General features: G+C 40.4%; 3 protein-coding genes across 3 annotated transcripts in view; 2 read left to right on the forward strand and 1 right to left on the reverse strand.

Moving 5' to 3' along the window:
- beat-Ib (beaten path Ib) overlaps positions 1-15,709 on the reverse strand; it is a 62,081-nt gene that overhangs the window by 8,452 nt on the left and 37,920 nt on the right. The gene's annotated exons all lie outside the window — the stretch shown is intronic.
- On the forward strand, positions 4,371-5,535 carry LOC108020880 (uncharacterized). Its single transcript, XM_017089280.3, has 2 exons — positions 4,371-4,522; positions 5,161-5,535. The coding sequence occupies exons 1-2, from the start codon at positions 4,450-4,452 to the stop codon at positions 5,457-5,459; spliced, it is 372 nt and encodes a 123-aa protein (XP_016944769.3). The 5' UTR covers positions 4,371-4,449; the 3' UTR covers positions 5,460-5,535.
- Positions 12,069-14,212, forward strand: LOC108020876 (uncharacterized). Its single transcript, XM_017089275.4, has 2 exons — positions 12,069-12,314; positions 12,373-14,212. Exons 1-2 carry the CDS (start codon positions 12,093-12,095, stop codon positions 14,188-14,190), a joined length of 2,040 nt encoding a protein of 679 aa, XP_016944764.3. The 5' UTR covers positions 12,069-12,092; the 3' UTR covers positions 14,191-14,212.

Here is a 15,709-nt window from a genome sequence, read left to right on the forward strand (position 1 = left end):
TTCCCAAGTTCTACGATCGCTGCTCTCGATTTGTATCTGGGGAACCTCGGAAAACACATTCCATTTATATGGCCGCTCTTCCATGCTGACCATTTATCCAAAATCCCAGGCGTTCAGTGATCTAGTGGCAGTATTTACGTTTTGGATAAAAGTGATTTTTACTGTGCACTTAAAGAAAAAAGATGGATAAACTAAGTTCTTATGATTTAACGGTGATTAACGAGGGATTACTCTATTTTTGTAAAATATAATATTACAATATTATCTGACTAAGCGTACTTTGTATTTTTAGGTAAAAAATTATTTCCGACAATCTTTTGTAGGATAGATAAAATTTGTTTACATCATGATTTTCATAAGTCTAAGTCCCATATGTTTGTCATATATTGTTTTAAGAAAATTTACATAGCCGAACATTTTTTTTGTATCATATTTTTAAAATACCGCTTATCTCTAAAATTATTTTGAGTTTTGTGTCGGTAAATGAAAATAACATTTAAAAACTATTACAGACCTTAATAATTTTTGGTCAGAACCAATTAAGAGGTTTTTTATAATATTTTTTCCCAGTGCACCTAATGTTTAAACAAATTAGTTTGAAGCTTTGCGAGAGTGCCAATAAGCAAATTAACCCAATGCCAGACCCCCGAGGTATACACAGCAAACAAATGTACAATATATATATATGTTTTTATATACACATCTGCGCACAGCACACATGCACTGTGTGTGCGTATGGAGGTGGTGTGCGAGAGTGGGTTCAGTCATATTCACTCACTTATCAGCGATACGACATCGCTCTGCCTTTAAAAGCTGCTCGCCTATTCGTATTAGTACAAAGTAATACCGTATTTCCTAGAAGCTTACGGATTCACCGTTACGCCGTAGTCTTTAAATGAGAGCGAGAGGGACGCCACAAAGTTCGGAGAGCAACAACAAAAGGGCATTTAGTACACTTTTCGTTCAGTACAAAAATTCCTGGGGAAAAGATCGAGTAGCGTAAGAAGTACGTACATATAACGCATACGCTCCGTTGTCTCGATCGCAATCAAGTATATTTGGCCCCCGAGTATAAATGTTTTTATTTTGTTTCTATTTTGTTTAAAAATTTAACAACAATCCTGGGGAAAAAGTTTAAAACATTTTAAATAGTTTGCTAATGGAACAGGCGACCAGAGAATCTGAATAGCTGTCGGTTGCACCGAAAAAGCAAAAAAGCCACTCGGTCAACGAAATGAATTTCACATTCTTGTCGCTGTTTCTGTTTTTTTTCGGTAAAAGTTACGCGTCACCAGCGCCGAGAGCTCAGCAAAAGCTAGAATTGATAAGCAAGCGGTTCTGGGGCATTCGTCAAAGCACGTTTTTTGTAACACCCGATACCCAAACGCTTTTTAACCGATTCGCTTTCTTTGATTAATGTTAGAATTTTTTAGGATAATAACTTCATTTAATATTTAGAATTCATTATAGACAATTTAAGTCATAAGTTCATATTAATAATCCGATCTTTTAGCTTAGCAAATTTATTAAATTTTATATTTTTTTTTTAGCTTAACAAACTTATTAAATTTTCAATTATTAAAATTGATTTTAGGAATTTGATAGCTTTGATGCCATTCTCTAGAATTTATTTATTATCAGCTTCCTAATTATACCGCTTAAAATAAAATATGTTAAGGCTTAGTTTAAGAACCAAATTATCTTTGAAATATCTTGATTAAAATAATTTATAAAGTTTGTTTATAGAACTTTAGCTCAAAATAAAAAAGCTTTAAGAAATTTAGTTTTTATAATTTAATAAAACCTTGTATACGTTAACTTTTGTTTAATGTTTTTAAATTTGTTTTTGTTGCTTCACAAACATTTTTAGTTTTTTTTGAAAGATTAAATACAGTGAAGTTTATTGCTGGTTAAAATATAACACATTGACCGGAATAAATTGGCGAACAGGTGCCGCTGGCATCTCGTCTTTCCACGTTATTTCCGGAAAAATCACGTGTAAGCCGAACGGCCTGCAGCTGGCCGTCGACAAAGGTGAGACACCTTCGTCAGGTGTCCACGTCCACATCCACATCCCCGTCCCAGTCCCCATCCCCATTCCCGTCCGCATCCTCGTCATCCGCATTGCTCGAGGGCTACTTTACACGGTGTCAGGTGGGCTCGTCCTGCTGCCTGTTGCACTTTTTGCACATAATCACGTCACATAAACGGGCGACAGGCCAGGATATGAACAACAAGCTGCCGCTGCTCCCTTTCATCCTGGCGACATGTGACGCTTGGCTTTAGATGGCCGCAAAAGAAAAATAATACAAATAAAAATAAAAGCGGAAAGCGGAAAGCAAGGAAAAAGCAGGGCAAGAGTCCTGGGACCTTCCAACTTATTTCCCGACAGCCTGCTCCTTTCTCGCCGGGCTTTTCACTTTATGTTTATGTTGTGTGTTGTGGGCTGTGACGTTGGCCACTGACACTTTGCTCCTGCCGCCGCTCTTCCTTCAGCTTTTCCGGCTCCTGTCGCCTGTCTCGTACTTTTCACTGGCGGATGCGACCAGGACGCCTGGACACCGGGACACCAGGACACCTGGACACGCCGGGTGTTAAAATAACAGGCACCGAACATATTGACTTTTAAAATAAGCATTATGGCGGTAAATTTTTATGAAGCCCCCTCGCCCACCCGCCCATTTGGCTCCCTGGAATCCTTGCAATCCTGGACGCTGTGTGCGCCGGACAGCTGAGTGATTTATATATATTGTTTAATATTATTATGGCTGGCAGGTGGCCATTCAGTCCCGCTTTCGCCTTGGCCCGTTCCGGCCGACGGATGTGCAAAATGCGAAAAATTGAGCACATTACAAGCTCGGACTCGGACTCGAACTCCGTATCCGCATCCGCATCCGTATCAGTGTCCATGTCCTTGTCCTTGTCCAGATCCTTGTCCATGTCCACGTGTGGTCGGCAATAATTGTTAAAGTGTGCGGTTGATCTCGGGGAGGGATGTGAATGTGGACGCGGGGCGAATGATGAAGTGATGGCCCTTCGAAGGGAAGCCAGGAAGCGTGGAAGTTTTCTTGCCGCTGTCAAGCTCGAGAGGATTGGGCCCGTAAGCCTCGAGAGCAGTTAATGGTAATTGCAATTATCCAGCGAGCTTTATTGGTTAATGAACGAGCGCCGGCTTTATGTCCTCGGGGCTGGACGAATGATAATGTGCCCGGCAGATTTCCCATTTGCAGCTGAAGGCAATGACCTTAGACTAATTTTGAAAATAAAGTCTCTTTAAATGGAAACACCTCTATAAACACACAGGAAAACAGCAAAAGAAATTTGTTAATGCTAATGGAATAACAAATATATATATTTAAAGGAACAATAGTAAGACCGCTTTTGAAATATAGCTCAATAAAACAAACTACAAAATATTTTAAAATTTAATCTATTGAAGTAATCTGGCGCTTCCTTTAAAATATCTTATAGATTTTTCTGTTTACTTTTCCATTTTCAATTTACTTTCGATTGGATGACACCAACGGTTTGTAGTAAAATCCACCACTAAAAAGTTTATTAATGCATGGGTGAAATCAATTAATAAATAAGTAAATGTGCCCACAATTAATTTCCATTTTGCGACACGCACACGTCGTTTTCCCCCTCGATTGATTGCATTTTAACTGTGTTTGCTCAGCAGCAAGGGGAAATTTTGCACTCGGCCAAAGAGTATGCCGCATTTAATGCACCATTTTTTGCTTCCCGCCTTTCCGGGAAATAAAAGTTTTTCAAATGCGTGTTCTGGCAGATCATTTGGGTAATTATCGTCGGAAAAAAACGGTTAAGGGGGCTTAACCATCAGTTGGAATGGCGGTATAATGTTGTAAGAGGATTAATAGAGCGTTTCAGCAATTAAAACTGGTAAATAAATCGACAAAAAATCATAATGCATCAAAAAACAAGGGATTTAAAATGTTAAATTAGTTGCGTTTTATCACTTCTAAAAGAAATGGAACGGTGTTAAAGGTTTTACATTAAGCAGCTATTTTTTAAAGACAAAGAGGTGCTTATAAGCAAAGAAAACCTATCAAAACAAAGTCCTTGATTCTTTATTACTAATCTATTAATTAGCGAGTGGAGGGATGGTGATACAAATGCTTTTGGAGTGAGTAAAATGCATTGAACGACCCAATCCAAGGAAAAACTTAATTTAACTTAACTTTAATTTAGTTTGTATAATTGCTCTAGAAATTACGAAACAAGGCATTACACAGGCGATTTGAAACCAGGGCGGAAGCCGCACCGCCAAGCCAACCACAAAGTGTAATTGAGGCCCCACGGCGGCTGCTTGGTGGTTTTACTCGGCGGCGTTGCCAATTAGAATCCCGAAGTGGTGAGGTGAGCTATTTCAAAGGAGTAGGCCCCGCTTTTCCGCTCCGCTCTCTGCTTTGAAACACGATTCGAAAAATGAAATTCAAGTATCAAAAGAAACACAAGCCGCTCGACCCAATAAAACAAGCACTTCGAAAATTCGCACGTGGTGAGTAGCGAACGTAAATACTCATGGGGATTGTTCTATTTTAATATATGGGATATAAATAGTAGTGCAAAATAACGAATAAAATAATCGAATATCATGAAAATCTCACCATTTTGTTTACAATCCTAAATGAAATGAAAGAACTAAGATTATTAGCAGCTAGATTTGTGTACTCTTACCTCTTCATAACCAAACATAGGAATTATCTAATCATATATCCAATGTAAATATCTTTAAAATATAACAAATTACTACAGTTCAGACCATTATTTGCCAGATTTTATTATTTCTTTCTTTGTATTCTTTTGTCTTTTTAAGTGATTAACTCTTTACAATCGCAATTAAGGATAATCTATTCTAAATTTTTTACGTAGATAGCTTTAAAATGAAAAAAATCAATTTATATATGTAACGGTAGCTAGATTTCTTCCGTCTACGTATCGCTTTGAATGTACGTATGTACCACTGGCATATCTTTGCTGCCGCTCTGCCGTGACACATACAGTATACAACAACAGTCAACACTAATTAGAATCCTCTTTAAACCGAAATTCATTAAGCCAAGTCATAAGCTTTCCGGGCGCTTTATCATCTATGTCATACTTCCTGGCTAATATTACCCGTATATTTCCCCACAGTTTTTGGCAAGGCCTTCTTCTATCTGGGCACTCCTCCTCTGTGTCCTCTCCACCAGGCGAGTGCCTTGACCCTGCTCCATTGTCACTATCTCGGATTCTGCCCGATTTGCAGCCTGTGCTCCTTTTCCGGAAGCCCATCGTCATGCTGGAGTCCGTATTCTTCGTGCTGCGGCAGTTCTTCAGCTTCGTCTGCCCCATGCAAATCTTCTACGACATCGAGGAGACCGAACACATGGGGCACGGGCACCAAGAAGAGTGGGATATCTGGACGGAGATTTGAGGAGATTTTGACGGCATGACAACCAAACCAATTGATTAATGGCGGGCGGGGCGGAAGACGTTGGCAATAAAGAGATCTCTCGCTTTTCCCCTTGAGTCACCCTGGTTACTCGACTCCGATTCGCACATAATTTCCTCATAAATTGTCAAATAATTTAAAGCCCTGCCATTGAGCAAGAGTCAAGGTAACCTAAGCCGTCAGATTAAATTTATTGCTCCACGCTTTTGGGTTGCCGGATGTGCAGGGGGCGGGGACAATGGTGTCTGTTATCGGGCATCATTGAGTGTCGTTGAAACGCCAGTAATTGCGTATTAAAATTATACACCCGGGACCATTTGTTTAATGAAATGGAGCCGTGTCTGTGAGCTAATTAGCTTGTCGTTTGCCTGCTATTTATGCAAAGTAATTGAAGAACTACAGAGAGATAGAGAGTGGCACCTCGGGGCGGGGAATAGTTCCACTAATCCCATGAAACTCTTAGATGGATTTTAATTTTCCACTCGAACGGAGATCTTTAATCATCACATCAGCTGTGGATGCACTGCGAAAGGTGTCAGTTAGCATTTGAGCATCCAGCTGGCTGCTTTGCAATTCAAATGCGCTTCCTTTGACCCTGCTTTGACCCACCTTTGACCCCCGTTGCCATCCCAAGCACCCAGCCAAAGCATTTCAATAAGCCGGTCCAGCCGTCAATCTGCCGACTCGCAGGCAATTTGTTTAGCCTGTCGAACCACCCACATGTCGGCCAACTTGTTTCGAGCAGCATTGACATGTTCCCGCCCTTTTTGCCAGTCCTTTCTCGCCGCCCCAACAGTTGACACAATTTGACTTTTGGCATCCAAACGTTCGAACAACGCCCTGAACTTTTGAACTAATCTATTTGTATTTGTTTAGCTTGGCAGCGATAAAGCCGATACTGTGTGTGTTTTTATTTCGCCCCCTGGCAGGTGCAAATTGGGTGTGGGAGTGCGAGTGCCAGGTGATTGGGGTCGTCGGAGTTCCGACTCTCCTGTCCTTGATGGCTTCCTTAGTGGGACAATCTTGTCGGGGATTATGATAAACCAAATAATAATGTTACTGATATGTCTATTCATGCCATATAAAAATTCTCTATTACCATTTGCATCCTGCATTAAAAATATAGGGGAACTAAAATAATTCATTCCCACGTTACTTAATATTCGAATTTTATGTGAAATCCATTTTTTTCCATCCAATTCTCAATGGGTATGGTTACGAATTTTTTACAAAACTTCAACCTTTTAAAACTAGGCGTTTAAATCAATATTAAATGTAATTTGGGTTTATAAAAACATGCAGTGTATAAGGACTAGTCCCCTTTACAAGTGTATTCATTGTACTACTTAAAATATATCATTGCATACTTTTAGACACCAGAAATGAGATATAAAAGTGATTTTAAAACCATAGTCAAACCAGCGTATATATTATTTTGACATTTTTTAATGAATTAAATTTGGGTTAAACCTTATTTCAAGAAGTCGATTTCTTAAAATCTCACGTCCATTTATTGTATTGTGTAGTTCGTTTTAAATCATAAGTTTAAATAGTTTTCTTTTCGAAAAACAAGTAAATTATTAAAAGTAAATATTAAATTACATAAAATATTTGGTACAAATAGTTCAACATTAAATTATAATTTGATAAGTTCCATAATCAGAGCACAAGACATCTTGAAGCAACTCACAGCTGAGTGAAAACGATATTTCGAGCAGTAGTTCCCAGCGAAGATTGCCTGTCTACGATTATCGCAATTGCATTAACGATAGAGATATGGCATTGCTTTGCCAATTATGGGGCTATTCGAGTTTGAGGGCCACACCCCCCGCTGCCGCCCTCCGTTTGCTGTCATTAATACCGCAAATTAGCCCAGAAAGTGGAAGTAACCGGAGGGGGAGCTCAACTAATAACTTCTAGTTGCGTGAACAGCCCGTAAACCAATTTCTCCCGGCTGTGCTTTCATTAGCGCTGCCTCAATGGCCAAGACCCCCCGATTTCCAGGATTCGGCCTTGGCGTTCTGTCCAAACGATTATTGGCCACTCCCCCGTGTGCTAAAGTTAAGGCCCCTGCCCCACCGATTGCCAGATTTGTTAATTATGCACGTTATAATTAATGCTCGCTATCCTGGGCAGGTCAGACCCACCCCACCATCTAACGCACTATCATTTCCCCCCATCCACACTCACCGGCTAATTGTCAATAAATTTGCCAGCTCAAAATATCATTTCCCAGCCGAGAACATAGAGCCGGGAATCGAGAACTGGGAACCCGAGAAGCTCCCTGCTGTCATGCTTGCTGTCAGTTGTGCTTAATGCTTAAATGAAATCTAATCACGTTCTAATTTCAGTTAAGTGTGACAGCGAATTGTGCGACCCGCCCTGGTAAAACCCCCATTCCCAGAACTCCGATCCCTCATCTTTGATCCCCCGTTTCCGATTCTCGCCTCCTTGTATTTCATTTCCGCCATTTAAGTGGCCCAACCTCCCACTTCGTCTGCTGTATTATTCTTTTTGGCCGGGTGCCAGACGGGAAAATTTGCATTCAATGAAGGCGAGTGACCTGCGATGGGAAGGGTGGATATCTTAAGGGTCTTAAAGAGTGCTAAAACTTTGATGAACTCAATTTATAGCGGATCATAAGTAGGGCAAACAGAAAAACTATAACCTGCAGATTTACTGATTGGGTAATAATAGAATGGGTATGTTATTATATATATTTAACGTTGTATAGCTTGTTCTTAAAGTTTTTCATTTAATGTAGAACCCTATATGAGGAAGGATTCTTCAAATCTATAGACTATGGCTCATTATCCATTTACCCGATAGTACATGTATTTTTGTTTATTTCCCCGCCGAGTTAGACGATTTTCCTCTCGTCTGGCTGAAAAAAGTTGCATTAATTCGCGCAACTGGCGTTGAATCTCCCATGACCGCATCCACCATCACTGCATGTTTCATAACTTTTCATTTGAAAATGACGCCGGAGGGGCTGGGGAAACTATTTCGTTTTCAAATTAGCAAACGGTTTTCCCTTCGAAAATCTAGTTAATTAGCGCTCAACAACAAACAACTCGGGGGGGAAAAGCCGAGATAGAGCAACAGCAACATCACTATCATCATCATCATCATCGTTTTGGGGCAGGCGGCAGTCGGAGAACTTTTTTTTGGCGCGAAATAGTTGAAAAACTGAGTTAGGCAGGGGGTGGGACTCCGAAAAGTATGCAGTGCGAAAGTGCTCGTGAATTAAGCAATTAGCCAAGTCGAATAAGAAGGAGAAATAAAAGCTGGGAATTGCGAATTAGCCGGCATCCTCCCAAGTTGCCTATATTGTTGCACAAGTCTGACGCTGACCCGCTGCTAATTGACCAATATTCCCGTCTGGGCATCATAGCCATCAGGCCGGGTTCTTCAGCTTGGCTTTGGTTTGGGTATCGGTATTCGGCATTCGGTCCTGGCATTGGCATGGTAATTGCAATCGCTGGCATTCCACTTCCCCATCGGGAAACAGACGTTGCGGGGACACAGCATAAATACGGCCAATAAATTGAATTTATTCCAGCCAGCTACCAATTCCAATTTTGAGCATTAGCTTCCCTTTCTTTTGGTTCTTTGAAGAAGGGAATGGTGACTTCTTTGGTTTAGGTCATGCAAAAAAAAAAGGACTTCGACTTTTATTAAAGAAAGCAAGGAAAACAGGATTTCTTGATTGAAGAATTTTAAAAATTTCTAGAATATTACGTTCTTCACCTTAAAAATATAATTAAGAAATAGACTGCAAGTCAGTAAAAGATGTTTCTTAAAAAATATTAATTTAACAATGTAAATTAAATAAATGGCATGGAAATATCTATTTTGTATGCCATTTTCGGTTTAAAAATCCCATTGTTACATCCATAGAGTATCTACCATTCGCCTTCAAGCGCATTTGCACTCGGTTTCCCTTTTGTCGACTGCTTTTTGGCACATTGCTTATTGATTATTTTTACTAATTTATGTGCTAATAAAATTGTCAATTTGTATGCGTGCAGCGGCAGTTCGCATTGAATGGATTCCCTTCCTGCGAGTTTCTGCGATATCCTGGCGAAGGATATGAGAAAGGGGATGCAGTGGGGGGACCATTAGACTAAAGTGTCTCCTGCCGGCCAGCGTCTGTCTCCTTCTCCGAGGGCAGAGTGCCAAAGGCGCTTACAAATGACACTCCAGGACATTTCTGGTAATGATTTTCCGTCGAAAGCCAGCCAGATTTGGCCTTAGTTTCAAAATTTTCGCCAGCAGAAATCTCACCCATTCACTGGCCAATCCAATCCTGTCTCTCAACTGCGGTCCGGGTTTTCAACTGGCTTATTATGCCGCATTTGAGTTTAAATACGGCCGCAAGGATTTCGCAGATTGCCTTGGGGCTATTGATAATCTTTCGCCCAGTATTTATGCAAATGTTCTGGAGAATTATGGCAAGTTTGGGAATTGAATATCAAATGAAGTGAGTTGAGGTGAGATTCGGAGGTCACATCTTGGGAATTTAAATTTTATTAAATCTATTTTAAGAGTTTTGAAATTAAGGCCGTAGGAAGTATCTAATTTTGCCTGCTTATCTTTATTAGTTTGAGTAATTAATTAAATATTTTAAATCTTGGGAAACCTGTTGTGAAAAATGATTTTTTTTTCAATCTGTTTTATTTTAATAAATCTAGTTCAGGCTTACAGATATTTTATGGTAAATATATATATTGTTTTTCTTTACTTAAATTTATGAAAAAATATTGATTTTCTACCCAATGATAAGAGCTTGACCACCCTATTAGGAGTACAACTTTTAGCGGAGAATAACACCCACCTTCTCTGCTACTAAGTCTAACCTGTTATTTCTAGGTTGGCCATTCCATCAGGGAAACCCACCGAATCCGCCCTAAACAATATTTTCGCACATTTCCCCAAAGCACCCACATCCACTTAGCAACCTTTCTGGCCTTCGGCTGAGGAGCGCCGGTTTTACACCATCTGTGCCATTCGAAGTGGGTGGGAAGAGGAGGATCCTTGAGCAAACCACTTGATGATGAAGACATTTTGCCAGCTAAAAAATCGTATTTACAACATAATTTACGCTTAAAGTGAGTGAAGGGGAACGGGGAGACGAGGACCCAGGGTGATGGAATGTGGGCCAAAAGGGGTGGACCCAGAGCAGTAAGCCCCATTCAAAGTGCCGCCACTCAAGTGCCACTTTGCCGTAGTTTCGCCCGACCAGACCGCGCTCCTTCTGTGAAAAATAGGACAATTTCATGCCCTTTAATGGCAAACTTTTAGTGGTCAATGCAATGGCTGCCGCAACAACATCATCAAGATCCGGGCATTACCAAGGCCTCCATAAAGAATTGGCAAACTTACCCAGTGGATTGAAGCTCCCTTCTTCCCGTTAAATTATGTAAAAATATATTTCACCTTAAAAAAGAAAAGGAAAAGCATTTGGTAGCACGATGGGGAAATGAAGGAAAGGAAGGTGAAAATTGTATTACACGAAGTCAAGTCGAGTTCTGCACTCGCTGCTGTTTTCCGCTTTCCCGCCCTTTGATGTCGTTGCGCGAAAATTGAATAAAAATAAAATTGTAATGCGTTTGCACTGCGGCAGATGGTTGGTGAGTTTGCGGTTGAGAGCTGAATGAAAAGGAAATTACGGGAAATTTTGTAAATTAATGAGATGTTAAGAGGGGACGACAGACGCACCAACTTGACGTAATTAAAAGCGCTTCTATGGTTCACCCATTACTCAACCCGCCAAAACCATCATATATGGGTAACTTTCTTTCAAAAGGTCAGAACTTGACATTGTGTTCTTGATAATTTTTAAATGATTATGTGTATAAGTATAAGAAACAAAGGGCGATAACAGGGTAATCGCGAAATTTGTTTTTTTTTAAATTGCTTCGGTTTTTTGCTTATGTTTCATGAAATTAAAATTAATATGTACTAAGTGGTTGTTTTGGAGTCATCAATTGGCGAACAAAGAACTTTGAAACACAAAATACTTTTAATGCCCCATCAATTGTTTCCGCTGAATTTATTATTCGATAATGTCATTTCTAGAAATAACTGTACATTCATTTAAGCTTCAATTTACTTCCTCTGACAGAAAACGAAATTAAAGCTTAATCTCAAAATTTTTAAATATGACTTTTGACATTTGGCAAATGCTAAGTTTCTCAAATAATGGTGGGACTATCCCCATTGTCGTCTGAAGATCAGAGCAGAACCTTATCTATTCCAAGAACAATAATCTCATTTGTTACTCGCTACTCGTAGAGTAAAAGGAAATATCAGATTCGTCGGAAAATATGTAACAGTAGTATATAGTCTTGATCAGGATCACTAGCCGAGTCGATCTAGCCTGTCTGTCCGTATGATCGGACACTTTAAAAGCTCCACACTGACCTGCGCTGACTTCTCAATTGTGTACTAGTGTCTAGTCTAGTGTGCCTAATGCGATTTTTTGCGAATTTTTCTAGTGTCTTCGAGTGACTTTATCAATTTTCAAGCTGAGTAAAAAGTATCTGATAGTCGAAATACTCGGCTATAAGATTCTCTCCTATTTTACTTAAGTACGGCTGCAGTTTAAGACCAGACATCAGTTTAAAAAATAATGGCGAGCAGAGTGGTTCGCCTTTCCATATTGTGCCTGCTTCTGGGTCTGTACACAGTGGAGTCCCATTTTTGTGGTCCACCCAACGAAAAGGAGTGTGTACCCCATAACTTTTGCAGGAATGACAACCCAAACGGAAAACCCGTCATACAGTATCGAAGTCTAGCAGACGGCAACGGGGGATGTCCTGCCGCCCAAACCTGCTGTCCCAGGACGGACATTGTAATTACAGTCTACCATCAGTTAAATAGATATTATTAACAATCAGTTGTCTTTGCAGTTACAATCTCCGGTCCCGGGTTCGGTGCCCGATCAAAGTATTCCCCCCGGATGTGGCTACGCAAACCGTGACGGCCTGACCTTCCAAATCAAAAATTCTGGGGACACCGCCCAGGAAGCGGAACTGCCTTGGGTGGTGCTTCTGCTAAGTGTCCAATACCACGAAACGGTGGGCGGTGGCTCCCTGATCAAACCGGATGTGGTACTCTCAGCCACCACCGTGACCAGAGATTTCATAGAGAGTCAGCTCATTGTGCGGGCTGGCGAATGGGATCTCAGTTCCAACGCCGAGCATGGGAAACATGAGGATGTGGCCATCAGGAAGATCGTGCCCCACCCGAACTTTATGGAGGATTCAGGAGCCAACAACGTGGCCCTTTTATTTCTCGAAAGACCACTTCAACTAACCCGCCATATAAATCTCATCTGCCTGCCGCCGACGAATCGGGCATTTATGTTTAATCGCTGCGTTGTCAGTGGCTGGGGTAAGAAGACAATCAACGATGTGAGTTTCATGAATCTCATGAAGAAGATCGAGGTGCCGTTGGTGGATAGCCCTACGTGCGAGCAGCAACTGCGAGTACCTTATACCATAGCCTTCAATCTCCATGACAGCCTCATCTGCGCCGGCGGAGAGATCGGCAAGGATTCGTGTAAGGGCGACGGGGGAGCCCCACTGGCCTGCCCACTCCAAAGTGATCCCAATCGGTACGAGCAGGTCGGCATCGTCAACTTCGGATTCGAATGCGGAAATCAAATCCCTGCGGCTTACACTGATGTTTCCAAAATGCGACCCTGGATTGAACAACAGATCCAAGTGAATTCAGTCGGTTCAGGAGGTACCAAAATAAGTTATCCGTATGAATATCCAAGACCTGTGCAAGGACCATTTACTAACAATGGAATCCAAGGTCCTGTTCGAATTCAAGGACACGGCCAAGGTGTATTAGTCAACAATGCCAATGATCCATATGGATACCAAAGACCGGTTCAAGGACAAGGACAGGGCCCATTGATGACCAGCACATATGATGATCGAAATGGATACCAACGACCTGGTATAGGACCTGTTCAAAGACAAGGACATGACCAAAGCATATTCGTAAGCAATAGATATGATAAAAGTGGATACCAAGGACCTGGTATAGGACCTGTTCAAGGACAAGGACATGACCAAAGCAAATCTGTAAGCAATAGATATGATAAAAGTGGATACCAAGGACCTGGGCAAGGACAAGGATACGGTATACAAGTACCTCTTCAAGGACAAGGACAAGGCCAAAGTATACACACTAGCAATAGATATGATCAAAGTGGATTCCAAGCACCTGATCAGGGACAAGGTGCATCTGTTAACAACGGATTCTATCAAAATGGATATCAACTACAGGGACAAGGTCAGACAACTATTAGACCCAAATACGATCTACAACATAATCAAGAAGGTAGAGGAGAAGGAGGGGAAAGTGTCAACAATAGATATGGTTTAAATCAATACCAAGGACAAAGTACAAGTGGTAACATCCATAATGGGTATGATCGCTTTTTTCAAGGAGCAGCAGGAACAAACGGAAATATGGATCAAAACAGATACCAAACGTTTAATGAAGGTGGCGGCAGATATGATGGAGGACAGGGGCGGCTCATTCCAGCAGGAGGCGGAGTTGGTGTTCCAGGTGCGGGACCGAATTATTATATAGGTGGCGGTGATGACGAAACAATTGAATATCCCAAACAGGATAATACTATCAAATTTGACAATATACCGACAACAACCACGCCGATTACACCCATAGATATGAATGTAGAAGATGCATAATATATTTCATTTCCTCTGTCAACTATGCATTAAGTCTAAATAAAAAAGAAATTATTCAACTGGCCAAAACGGGAATTAAAAAATCTGGGTTTGTATCTATACTTTTTTTTTAAGAGTAAGTCTATGAACTGTAAACTATGCAGTCAAAATTTGTAAAAAAATGTTTCCTAAGAACGGTATCTTTATTTACAATTTGAATTTCGTTTAATTGCTTTTAAATCTCTTGTAAGCGGGACATAAGCAATAATAAGTTAAATTGTAATTATACATCTAAATCAAATCTTAATCCACAGTAAACGTTTTAGTTAATTAATTTTAATTACATATAGAACATATATTTTTGCGAGACAGATAACCCTCTTTTCTGATCTTTTCTTCATAATATCTTCTGGAAGCTCCAGGAAAGGAGATAAGTTCTAAACAATGCTAGCATTGATTCACTGATTACTCGATATTCCGAGTAAGAAATTCTTCTGAGAGACACGCTTTTCTGGCTTTTGAATTGCTTTGTAATTATGTCTTACGGATTTTTGACCGTGAAATCTAAAAAAAACTTTTTAACGCTTTAAAGGTAAAATAAAGTCAATTTAAAAAGCATATGTAAAAATAAACATGTATAAATATGTTTTCTTTTCTAGCACAGTTTATGCACATAAATTGATTTTAATTTTTATATGTATTAAATCTGATTTAATTTCTTTACATTGCTTTATATATGTATCTATATATATTTTTTTTTATATATAAAATCTGATTTAATTTCTTTATATTGCTTTACTTGACGTCCTGTTATCAACTTATTGTTGAACTTCATTCTGCTCAGGTCAGCCCATTATTTATAGCTCATTTTGCTGTTGGTAAACACATTCAAGTGCCATATGACTCATGTGGGGCGAAATGAATATATTGTTCTGCTTGCATTATGCATTACAAATGTGCTAATATATTTGCTGGATTAACTAATACATCGGGATGACCCATCAGCATCTGGACTCACATTCGCCCATATTGATTCTGTGGCCCACCCGAAATCCGGCTAATTGTGCCCGAGCTTGGCCGGAGTTTATTACGGGCCAAGCTGGCCCCAAATCGCAGCCCACAACCAATTTCGCAAACGCACAAAAACTGGCCAAAAATGGGGGCACTACATATGTACTCTATATGTGGCACTCAGAGCCCGTCGAATGTGGAACACATTGTGGCTCTATTGCTTTTAGCCGGAGTTCGCTTCTTGTTTATTTGTTTGTTTGACTGATTTGCTGTTGTTTATTTTGATTTCCGGCTCAAATGCCGAGTGGGCGGAGGCGGATCCTTGTCGATTTCTACATTGATTGTGTTGTCGCAGCAGGAGTTCGATTTCCTCTCCGGGAGTGTGTGCCTGTGCTGCAGCAGATTAGTGTTGACAAACAGTCAAATGGCAAAGGTGATGCCGGCTCTTGCGACATCATCATCAGGGCCTGGGTAATCCCATAAACACCTACCGACTGGAACCATTTCCGGTGGGATGGAGAACCTTTTG

This window comes from Drosophila suzukii, chromosome 2L (genome assembly GCF_043229965.1).
Source record: "Drosophila suzukii chromosome 2L, CBGP_Dsuzu_IsoJpt1.0, whole genome shotgun sequence".
NCBI lineage: Eukaryota > Metazoa > Arthropoda > Insecta > Diptera > Drosophilidae > Drosophila > Drosophila suzukii.

Coding starts and splice junctions, on each gene's coding strand:
- LOC108020876 (XM_017089275.4), top strand. CDS start 12,093: ATGGCGAGCAGAGTGGTTCGCCTTTCCATATTGTGCCTGCTTCTGGGT. Junction 12,315..12,372: donor GCTGTCCCAGGACGGACATT/GTAATTACAGTC, acceptor TTGTCTTTGCAG/TTACAATCTCCGGTCCCGGG.
- LOC108020880 (XM_017089280.3), top strand. CDS start 4,450: ATGAAATTCAAGTATCAAAAGAAACACAAGCCGCTCGACCCAATAAAA. Junction 4,523..5,160: donor ACTTCGAAAATTCGCACGTG/GTGAGTAGCGAA, acceptor ATTTCCCCACAG/TTTTTGGCAAGGCCTTCTTC.